Source organism: Urocitellus parryii, chromosome 9 (assembly GCF_045843805.1).
Source record: "Urocitellus parryii isolate mUroPar1 chromosome 9, mUroPar1.hap1, whole genome shotgun sequence".
NCBI lineage: Eukaryota > Metazoa > Chordata > Mammalia > Rodentia > Sciuridae > Urocitellus > Urocitellus parryii.
The window spans coordinates 114,106,852-114,130,924 of record NC_135539.1 but is presented as its reverse complement, the minus strand read 5'-3'; the positions used below and the strand labels follow the sequence as shown (position 1 = coordinate 114,130,924).

At 53.6% G+C, this 24,073-nt stretch overlaps 1 protein-coding gene across 6 annotated transcripts in view; it reads left to right on the top strand.

Annotated features, from left to right (window-relative positions):
• Sox13 (SRY-box transcription factor 13) overlaps positions 1-23,904 on the top strand; it is a 44,928-nt gene extending 21,024 nt beyond the window's left edge. For 2 of the 6 annotated variants that reach the window (XM_026397220.1, XM_026397221.1), the window contains exons 2-14: positions 13,065-13,263; positions 14,406-14,517; positions 14,596-14,682; positions 15,525-15,700; positions 15,902-15,970; positions 16,318-16,432; positions 18,529-18,614; positions 18,790-18,952; positions 19,313-19,422; positions 19,573-19,669; positions 20,009-20,152; positions 21,305-21,521; positions 22,190-23,904. In XM_026397220.1, the coding sequence (XP_026253005.1) occupies positions 13,066-13,263; positions 14,406-14,517; positions 14,596-14,682; positions 15,525-15,700; positions 15,902-15,970; positions 16,318-16,432; positions 18,529-18,614; positions 18,790-18,952; positions 19,313-19,422; positions 19,573-19,669; positions 20,009-20,152; positions 21,305-21,521; positions 22,190-22,466 (1,851 nt within the window). In that variant the 5' untranslated portion in view covers position 13,065 and the 3' untranslated portion in view covers positions 22,467-23,904. The remainder of the gene's footprint in view (positions 1-13,064; positions 13,264-14,405; positions 14,518-14,595; positions 14,683-15,524; positions 15,701-15,901; positions 15,971-16,317; positions 16,433-18,528; positions 18,615-18,789; positions 18,953-19,312; positions 19,423-19,572; positions 19,670-20,008; positions 20,153-21,304; positions 21,522-22,189) is intronic. The other 4 variants (XM_026397224.1, XM_026397222.1, XM_026397223.1 and 1 more) reach the window with 4 other exon arrangements.
• Positions 23,905-24,073: the final 169 nt, after the last annotated feature.

The following is a 24,073-nucleotide window of genomic DNA, read 5'->3' as shown; positions in this document are numbered from 1 at the left end:
ATGGCAGGTGAGGTCCCCTAGCTGTCGGGGACCCTGCTTTCCTACCTGTCCAAGTGGCAGAATGACTGAGACCCTGTAGAGGTGATGGGAGGGTAGATGACCTTGGGGGTGAGGAGGATGGTTCAAGTCCTGTGAGATCTGAAGAGCGGGATTATCCCACCCTGGGGCCTGGAGTAAAGTAAATTGTGGTGGAAGACAGACAGCCATTAAGAATGGCTTTCCAGAGTGAGGGAAACTCGCTTTCCAACGAATTTTTAATAATATCTAATTTGTAGTAGCATGAAAAGCCCCCGGATATACAATTAAGTGAGGGTGAAGAAACAAGATAAAAAAAAACCCTTGCGTGTGAGCTCAATGGTGAAAAAGAAAACTACGTTTAGAGAAAAGTTTGATGGAAATATGTCAGTGATCAGTGCCACCTCCAGATTGATGAGAAATGGGTGACTTTAAATTTTTCTTTTGTTACTTTAAATTTTGTAGATTTTCTATAGTGTGGTGAACACATACTCCTTTTATAGTCAGAAAAAAATTGAAAAGAAAATTAGAGTGACTGCACCCGTTCATTAGGCACATGTGTTGTAAGCACACAGCTCTGATGGATGTACTGACAGTCCGGCATTAGGTGGGATGCGGTGGGAGAGGAGCGGCTTGGAGAAGTGATAAGTGTGAGGGAGGTTGGGCCGGTCAGCCCTGTGCCCTCTAGAATGCTTGCTGCATTTCATTTGTGTTTGCTGGGGAAGGTGCTGGTAGGACCCTGGCTTTGAATCTCTTTGTTTTTGCAAGGGGTGTGGGCAGGTCTCGCTGAGCCCCCTACCTGCACTTACCTGGTCCAGGACCGAGGGCCTAGTTCTCTTGAACCATCAGGAGAGCACCAGTGGCCAACAGATGGGGGTTAGGAACAGGTAATGGAGCCTCAGGGAGATGATTTTCCTTGGCCTTTAGGACCTCTGACAGGTGTGAGAGAAGCTACCCACTCTATTCCACTGCTTAAAAAAAGAGACTGAGCCTGGGGATGTAGCTCAGTGGTAGAACAACTTGCCTAGCATATACGAGGCCCTGGTGTTCTATCAGGCACCACAAAAATAAAAGAAAAATTAAGAGACTCATTAGCCAGTTTCTGGGTTCTGCTTCTTGGTTACCACTTCCTGGCTATGATCTTGGGGCCTAACCTCCTTAAGCCTCTGTCCTCATCAGTAAAACAGATAATTAATAGTCACTATTTCACAGGGCTGATGAAGTAATAGAGCTAAAGCACTAGAAATGACACTTGGCACGTTGTGTAGTCGATCCCTGTTGTCTGATTGAGAGCTCGATTCTGCTGCAAGACTGTCCAAGCTCAAATGCCCTCAGAGTCTCCGTTTTTTCCATTTCTAAACTGGACATCATAATATTACCTACCTCAGATGATTATTTTGAAGATTAAATAAATTAACATAAGTAAAAGGGATTCAAACAGTGCCCAGCGCGTGATAAATATGGTGACAGGGCTCAGCGCATGGGATCCTGGGTCCTACATACCAGTTGCATGTGGCTGGCATCTGCCAATTCGTCAGATTGTCCCAAGGGTCCCTCTGATTGGCTGGTGCCCCTTAGTCATTAAATACTTTGCAAGTCATCGTTATCACTTCCCTTCTTATCAGTGTCATGGGCTTCCCACTTCATGATTCCTCCCTGGATCCCCGCCTTTGCTCAGCATGGGTTGGCATCGGTGGTCTTGCCTCAGTTTCCAAAGGGTGCTAGTGATAGAAGGTGGGGTCCCAGGCAGACCTGGGGGCGGCTGGCTGCCCTGGATGGTTTGTTGAGAATTGTAGATGAAATCTGAGGATTCGAGAGGATGATACTGCTCGCCTCCCCTTGCTTCTCTGCCTTTTTGAAAAGGAGCCAAATGCAAGGGGGAAAAAAAAAAACACCCATAAATAAAGGGGGCCATGAAAATAACAAAAAGAAAGAAGAAATCTTGCCTTTGCGGCTGCCGATGGGGTAGATAATGGGAGAGGAAACGTGGCCCTGGCGGAGCAGAAGAACGGAACACTTTGTTCACTGGAGGAGCGAATGCTGCGCCAGCAAGGGCTGCCCAAGTGGGGTTCCTGGTGAGCGAGCTTGGTTTGGGGGAGATGGTGGTGATTAGGCCTCCACAAGGACTTTGGGGCTGGAGGAGGGGAGGCCAGCGGGAAGCAGACTTGGAGTGGCCCACGCATCCGGGTCCAGCCCCAGGGCTTGGCCACCTGAGTGAGGTGCTCAAGCCGGGGAGCCAGATGCTCGAATCTCTCTGGGGTGTACTTTCCAGGTGGGTCTTTTTTGGGGAAGGGGGTGAGTTACTGGGCACTGGACCACTGAGCCACATCCCAGCCCTATTTTGTATTTTATTTAGAGATGGGGTCTCGCCGAGTGGCTTAGCCCCTTGCTCTTGCTGAGGCTGGCTTTGAACTTAGAGATCCTCTTGTCTCAGCCTGCTGAGCTGCTGGGATTACAGGCATACACCACCACACTGCCATCTCCCAGGTGGGTCACGGAGCCTTGGGGAGTCATCCCAGGGAGGAGAGGATGAGGCTGAAGTGATGATCTGTGTGCTCACCTTTGGGCTCTCGCCAGTGCTGCCTGGTGGCTTTCTTGGTGACCAGCATCTACTGACTTCTCATTCTTTTTGGCTTCATTTGCTCCTCTCGAAGGCTGGCCCATTTCCTCACCCCTGCCTATCTGTGGAGGGCGTCTGAGGCAGGAACTGGAAAAAAAAGTGAGATCCCCTTTCTAAGCCCTTGGGGACCCCAGGATGCTGCATGGGAGTGAACTGTAGGCTCCTGGGGTACAGAAGTGGTTATTTTAAATAACTCTAAGCATGGCCTTGGGAGCCTGGTGTGGTGGTGCCTGTCTGTAATCCCAGTCACTCGGGAGAGCCTGAGGTAGCTAAGGCTCGAGAGTTCAAAGCCAGCCTCAGCAATTTAGCAAGGCCCTGAGCAATTTAGTGAGACCCTGTCCCTAAATTAAATATAAAAAGGCCTGGGGATGTGGCTCAGTGGTTAAGTGTCCCTAGGTTCAATCCCCATACCAAAAAAAAAAAAAAAAAAAAAAAAAAAAAGGCCTTGGGAACATTCACTGCTTGGTTTGGCAGAGGGTCCTTGGAAGTGGGTTTTTTCAAGCACCACAATACTAAGTGCCAATCCATATTGTACCCGACACTGCCTTAAGCATTTTGGATACATTAACATCAATTCTCCAGCAACCCGGAGAGGTGGGTAGTGTTGGCCCCGCCACAGATGGAGACTTAGGTGTGAAGAGATACAAGGAAAAGTATCCATCCGCCTGCTTAGAGCAGTGTTGAACCAGACTCCCCACTTACCACCCCGACCCTCTCAGTCTAGATTACGGCGATAATGGCCATCACAGCTGTTGAGCTGTGTGCCAGGCGGCAGGCTTTGCCTGTATTATCTCATTTACTTCTGGAAACCACATTAGGGGTATGAGTGACTTGTCCCCTTTATAGAAAAAGGAAGTATCCGGCTTAGAGGGTTAAACGTGTCACCTGGTAAGAAGGGTGCTGGGTGCCAGCCAGCTCTGCAGATCCCCAGAGCCTCCATTTCACCCTGTACCGCTAGAGCTCGGTCTCCATGGCCTAGCCTCATCACCGAGCAGAAGCCAGATGCTGCCCGACTTACCCTGGTACCATCTAGGAAAGATGAGATTTGGTGGCCGAACGTGGATGTTTGCAGACCGTTTTTCCGCTTCCCTGGTCCTTTTCCCAGTCTCTGGTCACCCCTCTGTCCCCACAGGGGTTAGGATGGAACCTCTCTTAATCCGGAGGAGCTTGGAGGGGGCTGATGAGTGCTGTAGAGCTTTTGGGTCATCAGGCCTGGAAGGGAGGGGAAGGGGGGCTCCGGAAGCCCGCCATGCTGAGCACACCGGGTGGCCTCCGCACACTTGTATCCTCTCTGCACTGCGGAGGCCTGGGACCCAGTGTCCGTCCTCGCCAGGAGAGAGTCCAGGTTGTGGGGGACACCAAAAGGACATTTGGACAACAGGTATCTTAAGTAGGGGGTGTAATAGACAAAGACATGCCAAGTGGTCCTTCAGGTGTGGGTCTCCCTCTTCTGTGCCTGTGTGCGAGGTGGGGGGCAGGCTCAGGGAGCAGGCATTTTTTGCTGTTTATAGACACAATCACATTCGGTCTTCTTGATAAATCTATGATGTAGGTATGTTGATTCCATCTTATTTAATGATTTTATTTTTATTTTATGTTTTTGCCGTCCTGGGGGTGGATCCCAGGGCTTGGTGTATACTAGGCTCTTCGTGGAGCTTCTCCCCCAGGGCCTGTCCGTTCCACTTTAGAGATGGTGGTGGTGGAGCCAGGCTGGTAGCACCAGGCCACGGGACACAGGGCCCACTTTCTGGTAGCTGGGCCAGCCTTGTGATGATCACACCCACCCACCCACCTCCAGAGGAGCCTGGGCAAGTTGGGAGGAGGGTGGGGCAGCTGTCCTGCTGCTGGGGCTCTGGTGGGGGAGGGGCAGGACAGGACTCAGTTTCTGTTGCTGTCACCTCTCAGCAGGTTTCTCTCACCAGATCACCAAGCAAGCAGCAAGGCCTGCAGTGGACCCTGGCCACTGAGCGTCCTCTAATCAATTTCCTCTGTCACTCCCTAGAGGTAGCCTCCAATGGCCCAGGTTGAGGATGGCTCAGGTTGAGGGCCGGGCTCCATGCTCTACAATTGGCTCTGTGGCCAATTGCAAGCTGATTGTTTTTCCGATGCTTCCACGACCCCCTCCTCGGGTTTGATAAGTAACCTAGAGAGGCTCCCAGAGAGACTTTACTTCCATTTACTGATTTATTATAAAGGACCTAACAGAGGACACAGATGGAGAGATGCGTGGAGAGATGGTCGTGAGGTGTGTGGAGCTTCCACCATTCCCCAGGTGTGCTGACCTCCAAGACCCTCCGAGACCCTCCGTGAGTTCAGCTCTCCAGAAATTCCCCAAACCTGCCCTTTAGGGGTTTTATGGAGGCTTCCAAGACATAGGCATCATGTCTGGGAGAGGATTAGTTTAACCTTCAGTCCCCTCTCCTCCCCAGTCCAAGGGGGTGGGGCTGGAAGTCCCAAGCTCTAATCCTGTTTTGGTCTTTGTGGTGACCAGCCCCCCATCTCCCCGCTCTGTGGGGGCTGCCAGCTTCAGCCAGCTCATTAGCATACAAAAAGACATTTATCACTTTGGAGATTCCAAGGATTTTAGGAGCTATAAGCTAGTAGACCCGGATGAAGATCAAACAAAATATATATCTCACAAAACCTATGGAGGACAAGAAATCCCTTCCTGCTTTAGGTCTGTCTTGCCATCCCCACCTCCCTGAACATATGTATTCTATACCAGATTCTTTTTTTTTTTTTTTTTTTTTTGGTACTGGGGGTTGAACCACTGAGCCACATTCCCAGCCCTTTTTATTTTTTATTTTGAGATAGGGTTTCACCAAGTTACTGAAGCTGGCCTTGAACTTGTGATCCTCCTGCCACTGCAGTTGGGATCACAGGCATGCACCACCGTGCCTGCGCCTGGCCCCAGATTGTTTAATTGTGTGCATTATCTTCTAATTGCAAAGCAGTGGTTGGAACCCCATTTTACACCTAAAAGAAACTAAGGTTTTTGAGGGGTAGAATCTTTCCTCCAAGTTCCCAACGCTGCCTTGGCTTCTTTTGACTAATTTTCCTCGGCCATGATTCAAGTCAGAAACACCTGGTGTCCTGCAGGTAGTGAGAACTGGCCAGTCTGTCTTGTTGGGCCAGAGCCTATTATCTGGAGGTGCTGTGGGGGGGTGGGGTGGGGGAGTGGCCGCACCTTAGCTGGTAGATGAAAAGGTGTGGGTTTGGGCATCAGTGAGCCCTGAGTTCAGATGCCCCTGCTGTCTTTGTGCCTACTCTTCCTTTGGTGAATGTTCACAGCTGTCCCCACAGGGTCTTTGACAAGGACCTTTTGCTGCACAATTTGGTGCTGGCCCTGGGTGGGCACTGCCCCTGTAGGAAGCCAGACACATGCCCCTGTTCAGGACACAGGTGTGGCCCTGGCCCCTGGAGACAGCAAGGATGGGCCCGCAGCTGCCTCCTTAGAGTATTGGGGTTCAGGAGAGCCTGGAGACAGCTCAGGTCCTGAAGGCAGGGAGGTAGGGCTCCAGGGGGGACTCCAGAGCCTCTGCCCTCAGGCCCTCCATCGAGTGCGTTATTCCTGGAGCCTCAACAACAGTTTAAACTATCCTCTCGCTGTCCTTGACTTCCCCCTGGGTTCGGGAAGGACCCAAATACTGCAGATGTCCTAAGGTCCGCAGGTGCCTGAAGACCAGGTGGGAGGCAGGTGGAAACCCACGGGCACCTTCTCCCTGGCTGCTTCTTTCTTTTGCACTCTCTCCCAGGTCAGCCGAGCTGCAGCTGTGGAAGTTCGGTCGGTCAGAAGCTGCCCTTCTTTGGCATTGGTGCTGCTGGTGGGGAGGACACCTTGTCTGTCTAGGTGAATGGCACCTGGGCCAGCCTGGAAACATCCTGGAGCCTGGGAGTGTTGCCAGTGGCCCCTGAGCTGGGTGGACCAGGCCAGACGTGGGTTTGGTACCCCACAGGTCCGCAGAGGCTGGAGAGGGAGAAGGGACTCTCAGAAAAGCTTTGTCCCAAGCCTGCAGCCAGCCCAGCTCCTAGTTCTGAGTAAACACAGAGATAGGATCGGGCGTAGCCAGGAAGGGTGGCAGGGTGCGGCCTGTGAGAAGAATGGCAGGATGTGGCACTAGGGCACTGCTCTGGGCACCCACGCCTCGGACTATTGTTCAGGGCAGCCTGCGGCTCTCAACTCTCTGGGGCTTTGAGAGGAAGTGACATTCCCCTGGGACCTGGGCTCTGCCCCACCCCTGCTGTGTGGATCTGCAGATCTCCTTCCCTGCCTTCCCTGCCGTGCCCCTTGGCACCGCGGCCTGGGCTGGCTGGGAGTTTGCTGTGAGTTTCCTTGAAGGGTCTGCCTGTCCGTGCCGTCTGTCTTCCTGTACGCCGGGTCTGAGTCACGGTCACGCTGTGATAACTGGAATCTATCTCTTTCTGCATCTAGATGTTTTTTGGGGGAGGGGTGCGGTGATGGAGGGAGGAAGGGCTGAGAGTGAGGACTCCTTTGATTCCAATCCAGCAGGGTCTGTCGCTGACTGATTAGAGGAGGAAGTGGCTGAGGACTTGTTTGGGGTGGAAAAGGGGCTCAGTGTGTGCACCTGTGTGGGGGGCGGGGTGTCGGAGGGGCCCAGAGAGTTGGTTGGGGGTGGGGTTTGGCACCTGGCATCTGCTCTGTCACATAGAGGCTGCACTCTGAGCCAGGGGCCCTCCTTGGAAGTACCTCTCTATACTTGACCCAGGCACTGGATTTGGGGGCCCCAGTGTCGGGCAGACACCAGCTCAGAGAGACTCAAGGCTCCTTGAGCATCAAGGATGAAGATGGTCAGAGAGAGCCCTTTCCTCTTAGGGATGCTCAGGTAAGATAAGGCCAAGGTGAAAGGAGGACAGAAGGCCTGAGGTGTGTTCCCAAGAAGGGAAGGGAAGGGAGGGCAGAGCCAGGCCCGTTCCACGTCCCAGCTGGTGGAAGGTCCTCTGATGATAGAGTCCTAAAGCAGCGCTGCCCCATCAAGACACATGAACTTGACACCTCTAGACCTCAGTTTCTCTGTTTATGAAATATGCATAATGTTGGGCAAGAGGAAGGAGCACTTCCATCCCGCAGGGAGCTGACGGGGTGTCCTGTGGGTTTATGCCTCTGACCAGGACTTGGGGCATCAGATTAGGGTGGGACCTGGGGAGTTCAGTAACTCCTGTCTCCTGTGGGTTGAGAGGCCTTTATGAGCATTTGGGGAGTAGGGGAGGTTGTGGTCAGTGACCTTAAAACCTCCTTAGAAACCACCACGTGGAGAACTGAGGCACGCAACATGCTTTGTAAGGGAGGGGTAAAGGAAATTGAGGGTTTTTTTTTTTTTTTTTTTTTAGTTAAATCCCTGGGAAAGATTTAAGGGAGGACTCCAACAGGGTCTTTAAATCTAAAAAGTATGGAAAATGTTTCTTATGTGACCCAAGGTGAAAACAAAAGGAAATGGACTTGCTTTGCTGCTGACAGGGATTTAGGTCAAACTCAGAGGAAGGGCTTGGATCCAAGGAAGAGGTGGCAGAGGATAACCGGGCGTAGGCGGACAGAGCATCATCTACCTAATGATGGTCATAATAGTGTCTGTCACCTGTTAGACAGCCAGGTCTTCTCTGTGCTGTGCTGCTGTATTGGATGCTGCTCACTTTATCACTGCTGCGTATTTATTGAACACGCTACTATACTCCAGGCACTCTACTAGGCTCTGGGGCTGCATTGATGGGCAGAAACAGGTTTATTTCCACAATGTTCTGTGTGGGGTTGGTTCTCTGGCTACTGGGAAAATCCAAAATAAATAAATCAGGTATGTGAAGGTACCATTACCATCTGTGATCGGACCTTTGAAGGCCAAGTGCAAAGTGCCAGGAGAATGAAACACAGGCGTATTTGATAGGATCTGGATTGTTAACAGAAGGCTCACCTCTTCGTATAGGGTTTTCATATTCCCATTTTACTAAGGAGGAAACAGGCTGAGAGGTTAAGTTACATGCCCAAGACAGACCAGCGAGTAATGGCCAGGCCGAGGTACTGGGAGCCCAGGAGGCAGCTCCCACAGTGCTGGTTGCAGGTAGCTGGGCACCCTGGGCTATGTGTAGATGGGGGGTAGTAGAGTGTGGGTAGAAAAGGCCATTGAAGCTCAAAGCCAGGATGTGTCTTAGAGCCCTCCTTTGCCCAACAGATGTAATGGGACCCATATGAATAAGTTAAGAATTTCTAGTATTTGCATTTTAAAAGAGGGGCTACAGCCCCCCCCCCCAAGCTCCAGAGCCTGAGGCAGGAGGATTGCAAGTTCAAAGCCAGCCTCAGCAATTTAGCGAGATCCTCAAAAAATAAAAAGAGCTGGGGATGTGGCTCAGTGGCCCAGTACCCCCCTCCAAATAACACAGAAAGAGGGCGAGGGGTGTAGCTCAGTGACAGAGCCCTTGCCTAGCCTGTGAGAGGCCCTGGATTCCCCTCCAGCACCATAATGAATGAACGAACGAACGAACAAAAGAAAGAGGTGAAATGGATTTCAAGAGTTGTAGTGTATCTAGCCTAATCCATCCAAAATATAATTTCACTTCGTAATTGATAACCAGTTACAGCGGGCTAGTTTGCACTCTGTCTCTTGTGTTCAACCTGCAGGACTTGGGTGTGTTGGCCACTCAGCAGCACGTTTCCCTTTTCCCCTGGGACTGGCCCATTACAAGTGCTCGGTGGCCACATGTGGCCTGTGGCACCTGCCTTGGGCAGGGCGGTCCTAGAGTTATCAGGACAGAGGATCTCCTCCTCTTCCTCGCTCAGCTCACGGGATGAACAGGCTGTCACGGGCTCGGGCGAGGCCTCCTTAGGCCTCTGCGCCCTGTGCTCATCTGACTGTGCACCGGCAGCGGCCACTGTTGCGGCTGCTTCTAGGGTCTCTGGGCTGCAGTGGGAAGAAAGGCTTAGAGGTAGGAGCTGGAAGGCCAGGAAGAAGGAGAAAAACCCTGAGCACCCAAGTCTGGAAGGAGGAGGCGACCCGGTGGCCCGCTCGGTGGCAGTGGGTGTGGGATGAGGTGGCGCAGAGCCGGCGGGGATCAGAAGCCCACAGGGCCGCATTGTGCGCCTGTCACACTTCCTTTGGCTTTATTGCTTTTGTCCAACACCCTATTGTCTGGTTTCCTTTTGTCCCCCTTTCAGCGCCGCTGCCTTTTATTTTCCAGCCAGCCTGGTTGTTTTCATTTCTTTTGTCTGAAGTTCCTGAGAGGAAGGTTTTATTTTCAGCGGTTTGATTAATTCACAGCTTGAGCCCGGGGTTTGTTTGTTATGTAATTGCTGCCCTCAGCTTCAGGATAATACCCCTCCCGCCCCACCCCCACGCCTGCCCCCTGCGCAGGGCCCGGCTCCCAGCCCCTCCCGGTGCCTGCTTCCTGGAGTCTCTCCAGGTCCCCCGAGGTAGGAGGGGACCTCAGGGCTGGGGTCTCTTGTTTTCTCCTGGTCTAGGTGAGATGGGGGCCAACACTCACAGGGAGGCCCCTCTCTTCTCACCCTGCAGTTCCCTGCTCTGGGTCTGGCACCAGCCCTCAGACCACCGTGCACTTGGAAAGTGGGTGAGCAGAGAGTCGGCTGGGGTCTGATCAGTAGGGTGGAATCAAATCAGATATATATCTGAGTTGATTATAATGCCCTTTAATCATTTTATTTAAAATATGGTACCTGTATACCGTTGTACATGGCAGAAGTAAACTATTCGTAGGTTTTAAGTTGTGCACCGTTCTGAGGAGCAGGATGAAATTTCAAACTGTCCAGGATGTGAGTCATCCCTTTGTCCAGAGTGTCCACACTGTATATTCTACCTGCCCATTAGTCCCTCAGTTGTCAGATTGACTGTTGAGGTATGGCAGCAGCACTTATTATTATTTACTTGAATGAAATGGCCCCAAATGCAAGGGCAGTGATTCTGGAATTGGGATATGCCAGAGAGCAGCCATGAAGTACTTCCTTTCATTGAAACGCTGAAAATTCCCACTAGAGAAAGAAAGAAAAATGTTTTGGTTAAGTTGCTAGAAATATCTAGTAGGAACAAGTCTTCAATCTATGAAATTATGAAGACAGAAAAAGAAGTTTGTGCTAATTTTGCTATGGTAACTCAGACTATACAAGTTACAGTCCTAATGTGTGATGATAAATGCTTAATTAGGTGGGAAAAGGCATTGGATTTGTTTATGTGTGTATAGGAACTTCAGTATAAATAGGGTTGGCACTACCCACAGCCTCAGGCATCCACAGGGGTGTCTGGGAACATAGCCTCTGAGGATAGAGGGCTACTCCACTACCATACTGCACCTGCGGTTGCAGGGATATTTTACTGTTCTGATTTATCCTTATACCTCCCCTAAGAATTTAATCCACATGTGTATTAGTATATTTGTGCTGCTATAACAGTACTACAGACTGTAATTTATGATGAACAGATATTTATTTTTCACGGTTCTGGGGACTGGGAAGTTCAAGAGGCTGGAATCTGGTGAGGGCCTTCTTTTCTTTTTTTGGTACCTGGGATTGATCCCAGAGACACTGAACCCCTGAGCTACATCCCCAGCCCTTTTATATTTTATTTTGAAACAGGATCTTCCTAAATTGTTTAGGGCCTTGCTAAGTTGCTGGGCCTGGCTTTGAACTTGCGATCCTCCTGCCTCATCTTCCCAAGCAGCTGAGATGACAGGTGTGCGCCACCATGTCTGACTGGTGAGGGCCAGAAGGGTTCAAAGGACCAAAAAGGGGCCAAACTCAGTTTACAACAAAACTGCTCTCCCCATAACTCCCACTCCTTGATTATGACATGGATGATATTAACCCATCCATGAAGACAGGACCCTCGGGACCTTATTTAAAATGCTTATCAGAATCACCTGGCCCTGGCCCACACCTTTAATCCTGGTTACTTGGGAGGCTGAGGCAAGAAGGATCCCAAGTTCAAGACCAGCCTCTGAAACTTAGAAGACCCTGTCTTACAATAAAACATTAAAAGGGCCGGGGATGTAGTCCAGTGGTAGAGCACCCCTGTGTTCAATAAAATAATTACTTTGAAAGCCCTGGCCAGTCCCCAAAGATACTGATTTGTGAATGACAGGAAACTGCAGAGACTAGGCAACTTGCCCAGGGTCACATAGCTGGGCAAGTAGCAGAGGCAGGACTTATAACTAGTAGGAACCTGCTTTACATGCCCACTGGACTTCAGAGTGCGTCCTTGGATACGTGACTTGGGAGGCTGGGTACCTGCTTCTCTGGCCCCAAGCCTGGAATGACCATGCAAACAACTTCACAAGATCCTGCAATTGCCTGGCTCCTCTAGATGTGCCCAGCAGTGGCGTGGCAGGCGGGGAGGCACACAGGGGCACTGCAGAGCAGCGAGGCAGGGCTATCAGGTGTGTTGGCTGCTTCCCTGTTGCCAGGGAGTGCAAATTCAAATGTCTGTCTGCAGGGCCATCTCCTAAACCAGAGACTAGCCACATATCAGCAAATATTTTTCTTAAAACCATTCATGTCATGGCCTGTATTTTATTTTCCCACTTTTGATAGATACATAAATTGAAGAAATATTTAATTTTTACTTTGTTTCTACAAAAGACTGGGGGTGTGGCTCAGTGCTAGCCTAGCTTGTAGGAGATCCCGAGTTAGGTTCCCTGCCCAGAATCGTCTTACTCAGGGTAGTTGATACTTGGTTTCCTTTTAGGGTGTAAGGTAGGGAGCAGGGCATCTAAGGCAACCCGGCCTTTACAGGAGGAGTACTTACTTACTGCTCATTTCTAGCCAGCTTTCATCATTCAGCTGAAAGTTCAAATCCAGATTTTTATGTGCTATTTCTTGATTTTTAAGTGTTGGTAACCAATTACAAATATGTATACACACACACACACACACACACACACACACACACACACACACATTTTCAGTTCTGTTGGCTGGGAAGCAGCCAGTTAACAATTTCTGTCCTCCTTAAATAAGCACATTGGTCCACCAGTTCCTACAGGTGGGGAGTGATAAGGTCTTCTCTAGAATTTTCTATATAAAGCAAAAAATAAAAAATAAAAAAATAAGAGGGACAGAAGAGGCTAAACTAATTTTTCTCTGGGTTCCAAAAATAGGCTTCCATTTTGTGTGTCTCCCTGTTTGAGAGGTTCCAGGGGGGTACCGGGGCTGGGTGAGCAAAGAGTGGAGTCACTACCTCTGGGACTCCAAGGACAAGTTCACTGGACCATGGGAGCTGGGCATGGTAGCACACACCCATAATGCCAGCTACTCAGGAGGCTGAGGCAGGAGGACACCAAGTTTGAGGTTAGCCTCCATCTTATTGAGACCCTGTCTCAATATTAAAAATTAAAAGGGAAGAGGGCATACCTCAGTGGTAGAGCACTTGCCTGAGCACTTGGGACTGACCTTGGCTCCCTCTCTCTCCTCCCACAGGATGTCCATGAGGAGCCCCATCTCTGCCCAGCTGGCCCTGGATGGCGCTGGCACCATGGTGAACTGCACCATCAAGTCAGAGGAGAAGAAGGAGTCCTGCCACGAGGCCCCCCAGAGTTCGGCCGCTACAGCTGAACCCCAGCCCACCGACCCATCCCGGGCCCCCCAGGATGCTGCTGACCCCCACACTTCAGCTCAGGTGCCCAGCACTTTCCCCAGGGGCTCCTGGGTCCGCGTTCCCGCCCCACCCCTGTAGCTTCACCTGCTATCCCCAGCCTGTCTGTGAGGCTGGGCAAGCATGGACACGTCCCCTGGCTGGGCAGCACAGCAGGCAAAAGTGGGCATCCTAGGGCAAGCTGTTGCTCCGGTGGGCAGGGAGGGGCTGCCAAGTTCAGTGTGAGACCGGAAGCCAGAGCAGGGCGTCGACTCTCCTCCCTATCCTACGGTGACTGCTCACTCACGGGTGGCCCAGTCCTTGCTCCTGAGAACCAGCTGCAGAGGTGGGATAGGCACACTGAACACCGGGCTCAGGAGTGTCCAGTATCTTTTTCATAGGATTTCAGATAATTGGCCTGATTACCCAAGTACAGAGCTCAAATCACGGTTAAAATGCCATAAAATTCCTCATCCTTAAAATGAGGGAACGGAACGACACGTTCAGTATGGATTCTTACACTTCTTAAGACTTCGGTGACAGTGGTTAAGAGCCCCTGGGTTCAATCCCTGGCATCCCCCCCCCAAAAAAAGACATCTGTGAGTCCACACAGGAGACATAAAAAGGGAATAAATAAAAGCTGAACGAATGAGTGAAAATGAGGAGGTATTTGATTTGGGGGTGGTGACCCGAGAAGACCTCCTGGGCCTTCAAATATGGGGAGGACCTCAGTTTGAGGGGACACGCAGAGGAGGGGCGTGTCCTAAAGGAGGGCTGGGGCCCTGGCTGGAAGGAGCCCGCCAGGCGGGAGCAGCTGGTGTGCACAGGGGGCAGTAATTAAAGAGGGGCCATGGGTCCTTGGCTGTGGTGGCGACCCTCATTCACATGCTTTGACACCCTCGATCCCCAGACAGTCCCCTGCCAGGGGAGGTGTTAGTATTTCCGCTTTCAGAAGAGGGAAGTTCAGGACTTTGTGGGATCACTTGTGAGTCACCAAGCCTGGACCGAAACCCAGGTCCTTCCTTTGTCCCTCTCAGGTGAAGTGTGAGCAGCGGTGCGAGGTCCCGTCCCGTGGGGCTGCTGGGCTCAGGTTCCCTCCTAGTAGACACTGTGGGACGCTCAGCCCTCCCCAGACTTTGTCCCCTCTTCTCTTGGGGGCAGCAGTGACAATTCAGGGTGTCTTACAGGACTGTAGTTCTCCAGAGCGTGACGGGTCCCCAGAGCCCAAGAGACCCGGAGCCTCTGAGGCTGCTTCCGGAAGCCAGGAGAAGCTGGACTTCAACCGCAATTTACAGGAGGGTAAGACGCCTGCCCCAGGTGGACGGGGCTCCGGGTCAGGGCGCTGGGAAGACGCTGCTCATCCCAGGTGTCTTCCAGTGGTGCCCGCCATCGAGAAACTGCTGTCCAGTGACTGGAAGGAGAGGTTTCTGGGAAGGAGCTCGGTGGAAACCAAAGATGTCAAAGGTGAGGGCCTGTGGGGGCGGCAGGGCAGGCGGGCTGAGCCCTTTTTGCTCCTGTGGCCTGGCCGTGGTGTGGAGGGCAGTTCTTGTGGTTCTTGGTCCCCTCATACCTGGCCCATGCCACATGGCTCCTGCCCGTTCTTCAGGCCATCACCATCCCTCCCTGGGGGCCCCCAAGCAACGGGTCTGGCTGATCCCCATGTAGCAAAGGCCTGGCTGGAGCAGGTGTGGTTCAGGCTCTTGTCAGAGATGCTGGTGACTTCAGGCCCTGTCACTCCATCTCCCCAGGTCTACCTCCACAAGGAGCAGAAAGGTCCCTTTCACTGCCAACCTCCCTGAGGAAATGAGTGATATTAAAGGGCAGCTGTTGGGGTTTCTTTGAGTGTCCATTTTTCCAGTGTGGTCGATCACACCTACAGAAGGAGCCTAAAACCATTGCAGATCCCAGGCTACTGAAAGAGAACCCTAACAGGCGGGGGCATCTGAATTTTGCCGTGGTACCCCGAGTGATTCTGGTGCAAGCGGTCTGTAGCTTGGCACTTTGGAACAAACTGCCATACCCAACGTTAGCTAAATGGGAGGGCTGGAAGCAAGCTAAATGGGAGGACCACGTACCAAATCCTAGACCGAGAGGTTTCCATGCATGAGCTCATTCAAATCTTACAGTTCTTGTGCCCATTTATAGATTTAAAAACTGCCCTAACGTGCCTAGAAGTTAGTAACTCCACTGATCACATCCTGGGATGTAGTAATTGCTCAGTAAATGTCAGATGGCTGAGTGGACGGGTGGATGGGTTGACAGATGAACTAACAAAAACTCTGCATGGTGGTTGTTTCACTGAGGAGCAGGGACCCAAGAGAGCCTGGCAGAGAAGGAGCTGCAGCTTCTGGTCATGATCCACCAGCTGTCCACCTTGCGGGACCAGCTCCTGACAGCCCACTCAGAGCAAAAGAACATGGCAGCCATGCTCTTTGAGAAGCAGCAGCAGCAGATGGAGCTGGCCCGGCAGCAGCAGGAGCAGGTGCGGCCAAGACCCGGGGCGGATGGAGAGGCACTGGGTGCAGGGCTGCTGCGGGGGCTGTGCTCCTGCTCCATCTCTGTGCTCTGCGGGAAGGCCAGGCTACTCTGCTCCATCTTGGCCTCTAGTGCAGGGCAGGCTCGGGGTTGGATGTCCAGGGCTGGTGTCCATGGCCCTCTTGCCTGCTCCCCCCCCCCCCCGCAGATTGCCAAGCAGCAGCAGCAGCTGATTCAACAGCAGCATAAGATCAACCTCCTCCAGCAGCAGATCCAGGTAAGGGCGAGGGGCTGGGGCTGGGGACAGGGGATGTAGGCCAGGCAAGAGTTGCATGGAGCAGGATCTGGCCTGGTCCTGAACCCTGACCAGGGCAGGGCCCTTGTTTCCCCTCAAGCCTCCTCCCTGGTTGCATTCCCTGTTTGAAGGAGGGGGGTGTCCTCCCCAGCCGAGACTCAAGAGCAGAGAGATAGGAACATGGTGTCAGATGGGTTCTTGTGAAGACTGTCCCTGTCCTATGCCTTATGCCTCTCTCATGCATGGCTCCATCCTCTGTGTCCCAGGCTGACCACAGCTGAGTAGCTCTTTAGGCCCCAGGGGCTCACACAAGGTTTCTTTGCCTTCAGCAGGTCAACATGCCTTACGTCATGATCCCAGCTTTCCCCCCAAGCCACCAGCCTCTACCTGTCACCCCTGACTCCCAGCTGGCTTTGCCCATTCAGCCCATCCCCTGCAAACCAGGTGAGTGTGGAGGGGGGGTCTGCCACTGTGACCGGCTTATCCTAAGGTCGGGGAAGGAGCCTTGGAACCTCTGTCTTCTATTAATTTATTCTGTGGACTCTTTGGGCCTCAGTTTGGGATCTGTGCCGTGGAAGAGTAATTGCTCCTTTCTGAACATTGTTGGGAGAATGAAAAGGAAATTGTGCATTGAAATTGGTCGAGGGCTTTCCAGATGTTAGGTGAGGCAGCTCTCTGTGTCTGCCTGCCCACTCTGGTACATATATCATGCCTGAATATTAATATCTTTTTAGGGGGCGAGGATTGAACTCAGGGGTGCTTAACCACTGAGCCATACCCCCAGCCCTATTTTGTATTTTATTTAGAGACAGAGTCTCACTGAGTTGCTTAGTGCCTCCCTGTTGCTGAGGTGGCTTTGAACTCCTGATCCTCCTGCCTCAGCCTCCCAAGCTGCTGGGATTACAGGCTTGCACCACCGTGCCAGCAATATCTTGAATTTTAACTGAGGTTTAGTTCAGCATCTGCCGGGTTCTAGTGGCCATGGCCACCATTTCTGCCTTCACACTCTGATCCCTGTCTTTACCCTGTCACTCCTGCACTGAAATTCAGTACAGTGACCATGTATCCAGCACTGTGCTGTTGGTGGTGATGACATATGAACTTTGAGCTCAAGGAATTCAGTCTGGGGAGAGACAGAGGATGCCAATCAATCTTCAGGGGCCTGGGGAGGTTGGCTGAGGAAGTGGTATTTGGGTAAGGGGTGGATGGGCAAGGGTCAAGTTGGGAGCTGTGGGGAGAGAGAGTCCAGGAGGAGGGCGGCCAGACAGAGGCCCAGGGTGCAGGGGTGGAGCTAAGGGAGTGCCTGATGGGGGTGGGGCATGCCTAGGGAGGGCAGTGAGGGGGGGCTTGGGGTCTGGGGTTATTTTGCCGGAGCGGGGGTAGACTTGAACATTTGAGTGGTAAATGTGTTGGCACTGGCTGTGGGTGGTAAGGGCGTGGAGGGCACTGACCAGGTGAGCTACGGGGGCAGGGCGGACGTGCTGCCCATGGCTGCTTCAGGAGTGTGAACAGCTGCCCGCCAGCCCCCGCTGCTGCCCCCTCCCTGTTCCACAAGCCTTGGGTGGTGCCCTGTGGTCTGCAGCACAGAGTTCAAATACCCAAGGCTTGACACTCACAGGCTTCGGACCTGATCTCACCTTGTGTCTGGTATCACTCCCCACGTGTCCCCACCGCCCCATATCTACCTCCCTGAACCCTGCCCATCCTGAAGGTCCCAGCTCACATCCAACTGCCCTGGGAAGCCTGCTCTAGTCACACTAGCTGGAACAAAGTCCCCTGATATGCCACCTGGGGGCCTTATCTCTCACCACCTGCCATGTGGTTAGTGATTTGTACACAGGGCTTATCTCTCCACCTCCTTGACAGGGGCCTGGCAGGGCCTGATTGATGGAGAGTGAGGGAGGGTGGGTAGGTAGAAAAGAGCACTATGGAGAGGGAAGAGGTGGGGCTATAGAGTCCACAGGGCCTGGGTTCAAATCCTGGTGCTGCTGTTCAATAGCTCTGTGGGCAAGTCATGGAAGGTCTTAGAAGACCTCAGTTTCTTTTTCTTTCTTTCTTTCTTTTTTTTTTTTTCCTCTTGGTGCTGAGGATTGAACCCAAGGGTGCTTAACCACTGAGCCACATCCCCAGCCCTATTTTGTATTTTGTTTAGAGACAGGGTCTCACTGAGTTGCTTAGGACCTCACTGAGTTGCTTAGGACCTCGCTAAGTTGCTGAGGCTGACTTTGAACTCGTGCTCCTTCTCCTTCAGCCTCCCCAGCTACTGGGATGACAGGCATGAGCCATCACACCTGGCCAGTGGAGACTCTTTGGAGTGGGTTGGGAAGGGCAGGCCCAGGATGAATGCCAGATAGTGTGTGAGGGCAGTGGGGCAGGAGGGGATAGGTGGTCCCCAGCAGTGCTTTGGAGCTGGGGGCAGTGGTTGGGACCGACTGGGCCAGCTCCGAGCCTTGCCTGCCTGTGGTGCGGGGGCCTCGTCAAGCAGGTGTCCGCTGTTCTGTGCTCATCCAGGACTTTTCTCCCTGCCGCCTTTTCCACAGTGGAGTACCCGCTGCAGCTGCTGCACAGCCCCCCTGCCCCGGTGGTGAAGAGGCCGGGGCCCATGGCCGCCCACCACCCCCTGCAGGTACCGCCCTCCGCCTCTTTTTGCTCTGGCTCACCCTGCACTTCTCTCCCTTCTTGGTCCCTCTCCTTGTCTGCCTGGGTATGCTCGCCTCACTTTCCCTCTGTGTCTCTGTCCCTTGGTGTCCCCGAGGGGTCTCCTTTGGTGTCTCTCACCTGACCCTCTGGATCTCCCCCAGGAGCCCTCCCAGCCCTTGAACCTCACAGCGAAGCCCAAGGCTCCTGAGCTGCCCAGCGCCTCCAGCTCCCCCAGCCTGAAGATGGGCAACTGCGGGCCCCGCCCCCCCAGCCACGGGGCCCCCACAAGGGACCTGCAGTCCAGCCCCCCGAGTCTGCCTCTGGGTGAGCTCTGCCATCCACTCTCTCAGGGGAGACCCAGAGGGCCGGAGGTGACCTTGGCCATGTCTCTTTCCGCTCTGATTCCAATTTTTTAAAACAAGTTGTCTAGAAAACCCCTTTCCTCCTGTCCACCTCCCCATCCCGGCTGTCCGGGCACTCCAGCCCTGGACTCAGGCTGCTGAGCCACACAATCCGAGCGTCCTAGTCTTGTGTCCGGTCTGTTGACACTGCCCGGCAGCCAGTGTAGGTGCATGGAGCAGCCCCACAGAGGGCAGGGGAACACTCACCGAGTAGCTCCCAGGAGCCCGATCTCAAACTGGACGACTCCCCAGCTTCTCCTCCTTCTCCTCCTCCCGGTCATAGGCTTCCTTGGTGAAGGGGATGCTGTCACCAAAGCCATCCAGGATGCTCGACAGCTGTTGCACAGCCACAGTGGGGCCTTGGAAAGCTCCCCCAGCACCCCCTTTCTCAAGGTATGGGCCCCACTCGCCTGTCCCTGAGGGCTGGAGCGGACAGGGTCCCAGGTAAAAGATGCAGAATCCGAGCCCCTAAAAGGACGGGCAGGGGGAGGAGAGGCGGGACACCAAGGGGACTGAGGTCCAAGTTGTTCCTGTCCACCTCAGGACCTCCTCAGCCTGGACTCCTCTCCAGCCAAGGAGCGGCTGGAGGAGAGCTGTGTGCACCCGCTGGAAGAAGCCATGCTGAGCTGCGACGTGGACGGTAAGGGCTCCGGCACTGGGCAGGGGGGCAGGAGGGCCCACGGCCAGGCTTGTATCTGTCTCTGATCCCTTCTCTCCCTTGCTGTGCCTTCTTGGGTCCTTCCAGGTGAGTGTGCCTCTTTTGTCCCCTGGTGTCCCTCTCTCTGGGTCTGCTTCCCTGCGTCTGGTGACCACAGGAGCTCTGGTTTCCTCCTGACTCTGTCCTGGGGCTCAGGTCTGAGGTGCATCTCTGCTCCTGCATTGCTGGGAGCCTCCTCAGCGCCTTCTGGTGGTCACATAGGGCACGTCACTTTGCCAGCCCCAGACCAGTGGCCCTGCTGACTGTCCCCCTGTCCCCCAGGCTCTCGCCACTTCCCTGAGTCTCGGAATAGCAGTCACATCAAGAGACCCATGAATGCCTTCATGGTGTGGGCCAAGGATGAGAGGAGAAAGATCCTCCAAGCCTTCCCGGATATGCACAACTCCAGCATCAGCAAGATCCTTGGTAAGGGCCAGGGAGTGGGCCTCTTGGGGAGCGCGGGGCTCCAGGGAACATAGCGCAGCAGGGCTGGTTGCCAGAGTCAGCTGGGTCTACTCGAGGCTTGCTCGGTGACATTCCACCCCACGATGAACCCCAGTGGGCTATGATTGGAGGTGTGGGAGTCTAGATATGGGGCCAGCTGGGTCCTGGGGGCTTGAACCATTGTAGGGCTCTTCTGGTAGTGCTTCCCGCTAAGAACTCAAGCAGTGTGTGTGTGTGTGTGTGAGAGAATGAGTGTGTATGTGTGTGTATTGTACACACACGTGTATATGTATTCTTTAGCCCCCCAGGTCTGTCCCTAACCTATTCTACTATTTACCCACATTCCTGAAACTGGCGGTGGCAGAAGACAGGAGAGATCCGTATTCTTGGGCTATGCATGGAAAGATTTTTTGAATTACACATTCTGTTTGGAGGCCAAGGAGGGATGTAGGGCAGGGCAGATGGGGCTGGAAGAAGACAGTTGTTTTTAAGACTGAGTCCCCTCTAATGTCAACGTAGGTATCTTGTCTGAGACAACAGGTTTTTTGGGTTTCTTTTTAAGAACACTAGGGGATGAACCCAGGGGTATTCAAAGACCCACTTACATCTCCAGCTCTTTTTATTTTTATGAGACAAGGTATTGCTGAGTTGCTCAGGCTGGCCTCAAACTTTTTATCCTCCTGCCTCAGCCTCCCTAGTAGTTGAAGTTGAAGTTACAGATGTGTGCCACCACATCCTGCCAGGGTGTGTGTGTGTGTGTGTGTGTGTGTGTTGCTGAGAATTGAAGCCAGGCCCTTGCACATGCTAGGCAAGTGCTACCCTGAGCTGCACCCTTGACTTAATACCAGGTGTTTGTCCTGAGCTGGGCACGCATCTGAATTGTTGATAGCCCGGGGTGGCTGCTCCCTTATTAATGGGTACGAGGCATTACCGACTTCCTCCTGGAAGTTTCTGGGTTATGTGGCGTGTGGGTGGGTGCTGAGTCTTAATCTGGCTGTTGGAACCCCTCTACACATCATCTTCATTGATTCATTTGTTCAACGTCCAAAGAGCATCCACGTTGGGCTGGGTTCTTGCTAAGTGCAAGGCCCAGCTCTGACCGCCTCCCCCCCACCACCCCGGGGTCTGGGCCAGGCTCCCGCTGGAAGTCCATGACCAACCAGGAGAAGCAGCCCTATTATGAGGAGCAGGCGCGGCTGAGCCGGCAGCACCTGGAGAAATACCCCGACTACAAGTACAAGCCTCGGCCCAAGCGCACCTGCATCGTGGAGGGCAAGCGGCTGCGCGTGGGCGAGTACAAGGCCCTGATGAGGACCCGGCGCCAGGATGCCCGTCAGAGCTACGTGATCCCGTGAGCAGGCCCACCCCGGGCAGCCAGTGACGGTGTGTGCGTGACTGTGAGAGGCAGGTCGGGGGTGTGTGGCTGGCTTTTGTGAGCGGTCGGGGCGCCGCGTGTCTGTCCAGTGTGCGTGTGCGCCTGGAGTCATCCGTGTGTGGTTGGGTCTGTGTGCGTGACTTTAGGGGAAATGGAGAGTGACCATGTGCAATGTGGTAGGCACTTCATGGCTGACGCTACAGGTGTGTTTCTGTGCGTGACTGTGGAGGACCGGCCATACGCCCCTGGAGGGAGGAGCCTGAAGTTCTGTGGAGGCGTCAAAAGTATTCATCCCACAGAAAGATTCCTGACTGGGCCAAGACCACCCAGATGGATTTAAATCCCCCTCGGGCATTTAGAATATAGTTTCCCAAAACTGGATCCACAGACAGTTCCCCAAGAAATGTACCTATTGAGCACCCCGTGGCTCTGAATCTGTGCAGGTCTTGGCTGACAGTGAATGTGGCCATTGGAAAGCAGACCAGGGGCCAGGGTACATGAGTCACAGAGCCAAGAGGGGGTGGAGTGGGAGTGTGCAAGTCCTACCCCTGAGCTGCACCCTTGACTTAATACCAGGTGTTGGGGAGCTGGGTTTGGAGTGGAAAGGAGGGTGCACCTGTAACCACGCCTCTCCTTCATCTCAGCCCACAGGCCGGCCAGGTGCAGATGAGCTCCTCAGACGTCCTATACCCTCGGGCAGCAGGCATGCCCCTGGCACAGCCCCTGGTGGAGCACTGTGTCCCCCACAGCCTGGACCCCAACATGCCTGTCATCGTCAATACCTGCAGCCTCAGGGAGGAGGGTGAGAGCACAGATGACAGGCACTCGGTGGCCGATGGCGAGATGTTCCGGTACAGCGAGGACGAGGACTCGGAGGCTGAAGAGAAGAGTGATGGGGAGTTGGTGGTGCTCACGGACTGATCCCAGCTGGCTGGGCCTGGCCCCTTCCTCACCGGGGAAGACCTTGGCTCCAACCCAATGGGCACAGCCCGCCGGCCTGAACTCTGTTGGTACTTGGACTTGGGTATGTCTGGAGATGGGCAAAGCCGTGCACTTGTAGATAACGTTCCTCTTCCCACCACACCTTCGGCACACCTGAGGAGCTGTCGGTCTCAGGGGTGGGGCTTGCATGGCGGTGATGAGCCTAGCCGGCTGAGCTCCTTGGCTCTTGGGGCTGATGGCCAGGGACACTGGATGACCCTTTTCTCTTGCAGGTCTACCCACCTGGGGGTTTGGCAGCTATACACCTGTCTCCCTGGGTCACATGCTTTGTTCCCATTCTTGTCCTGGCTGGACCAGCCACCATGGGACCAACACCCCCTCCCACACTCCCCTAGATCACTCCTCTGTCACCAGGATCACTTTGTACTTTGTGCAAACAGGTCTGACTGTCCCTCGGCGTCTTTATCTCTGCTAAGCCCATTGTGCCTCTGGCTGCTGTGTGTGAGCGCGTGCGCAGACCCGTGCATTTTCTCTGTTCAGTCATTGCACAAGATATTTATTGAGTGCCCACTAGGTGCCAGGCACTGCTGCTGAGTCCTTGCAGATGTCTCTTCCATGCCACTCTTGCTTCTCTGGGGGCCTTCTCTGTGCTTCTCTTCGTCCCCAAATGCTACCTCTTTGTCTGGGTGTCTCAGGTTCCGTGTGTCCTGTGTGCATTTCTCTGTCCTTGTCTTGCTGCAAGGCCCTCTTTCTCTCCCTTTCTCTATCCCTGAACCCCACCCCACCCCCAGGCCCCCCTGGATTATCTGGGTCTCTGTAGGCCCCTGGACTGCCCTGGGCCGGTGGCCTCCCTGACTTCCTGCCTGCGTCTTCTCTCCCTCTGACTCTGCCAGTCAATTCCCACGGAGCCTTTTTTAGCTCCCAGCAGCATGAGAATGTGCCTCCTCCTCCAAAGGCTTTGTCCTGATGCCCCAGCCCCGGGGCCCAGCCTGTGTTCCAGGAGTGGGGCCAGGAGGACTGATTGGTCAGTGGCAGAGGCCCTGGAGGGGGGCCCCAGAGCAGATGGTCCCCATCCTCCCTCATGAGCACTGGGTGGGTGGTGGGTGGGTGGCATCCAGGCCTGCCACTCCCCGTCTGATCCTCTCCCTGATCCTCGGTTCTAGGGAACAGGTCTCAGCCCCTGTTCAGCTTCACAAGTTATTTCCTCCAAAGAGCTGGAACAGCCCTAGGATCAGGGTGGTGACTCTAATCCCACAGGGCCAGAGGTGGAGTCCGGTGCCTGCCTCCCGTTTTCTGCCCTCCCCACGTCTCTCCAGGCTGTTTCTTTTTTATGACTGTAAACATAGATAGTGCTTTATTTTGTTAATAAGATAACGATGAGTAACTTAACCAGCACATTTGTTTTTCTGATGGCATAATAAAGACAGACCATTTCAGAATCTAGTCCTTGCATCCGGGTAGAGGGAGGCTGGCCTAAGTCCAGAATTCCTAAATGTGCAGCCAGCCCCGGACGCTGCTGCCCCCTGGTGGTCACACCAGGGCACTCCAGGCCCAGGGCTGGGAGATACTGTACATGAGGAAGCAGG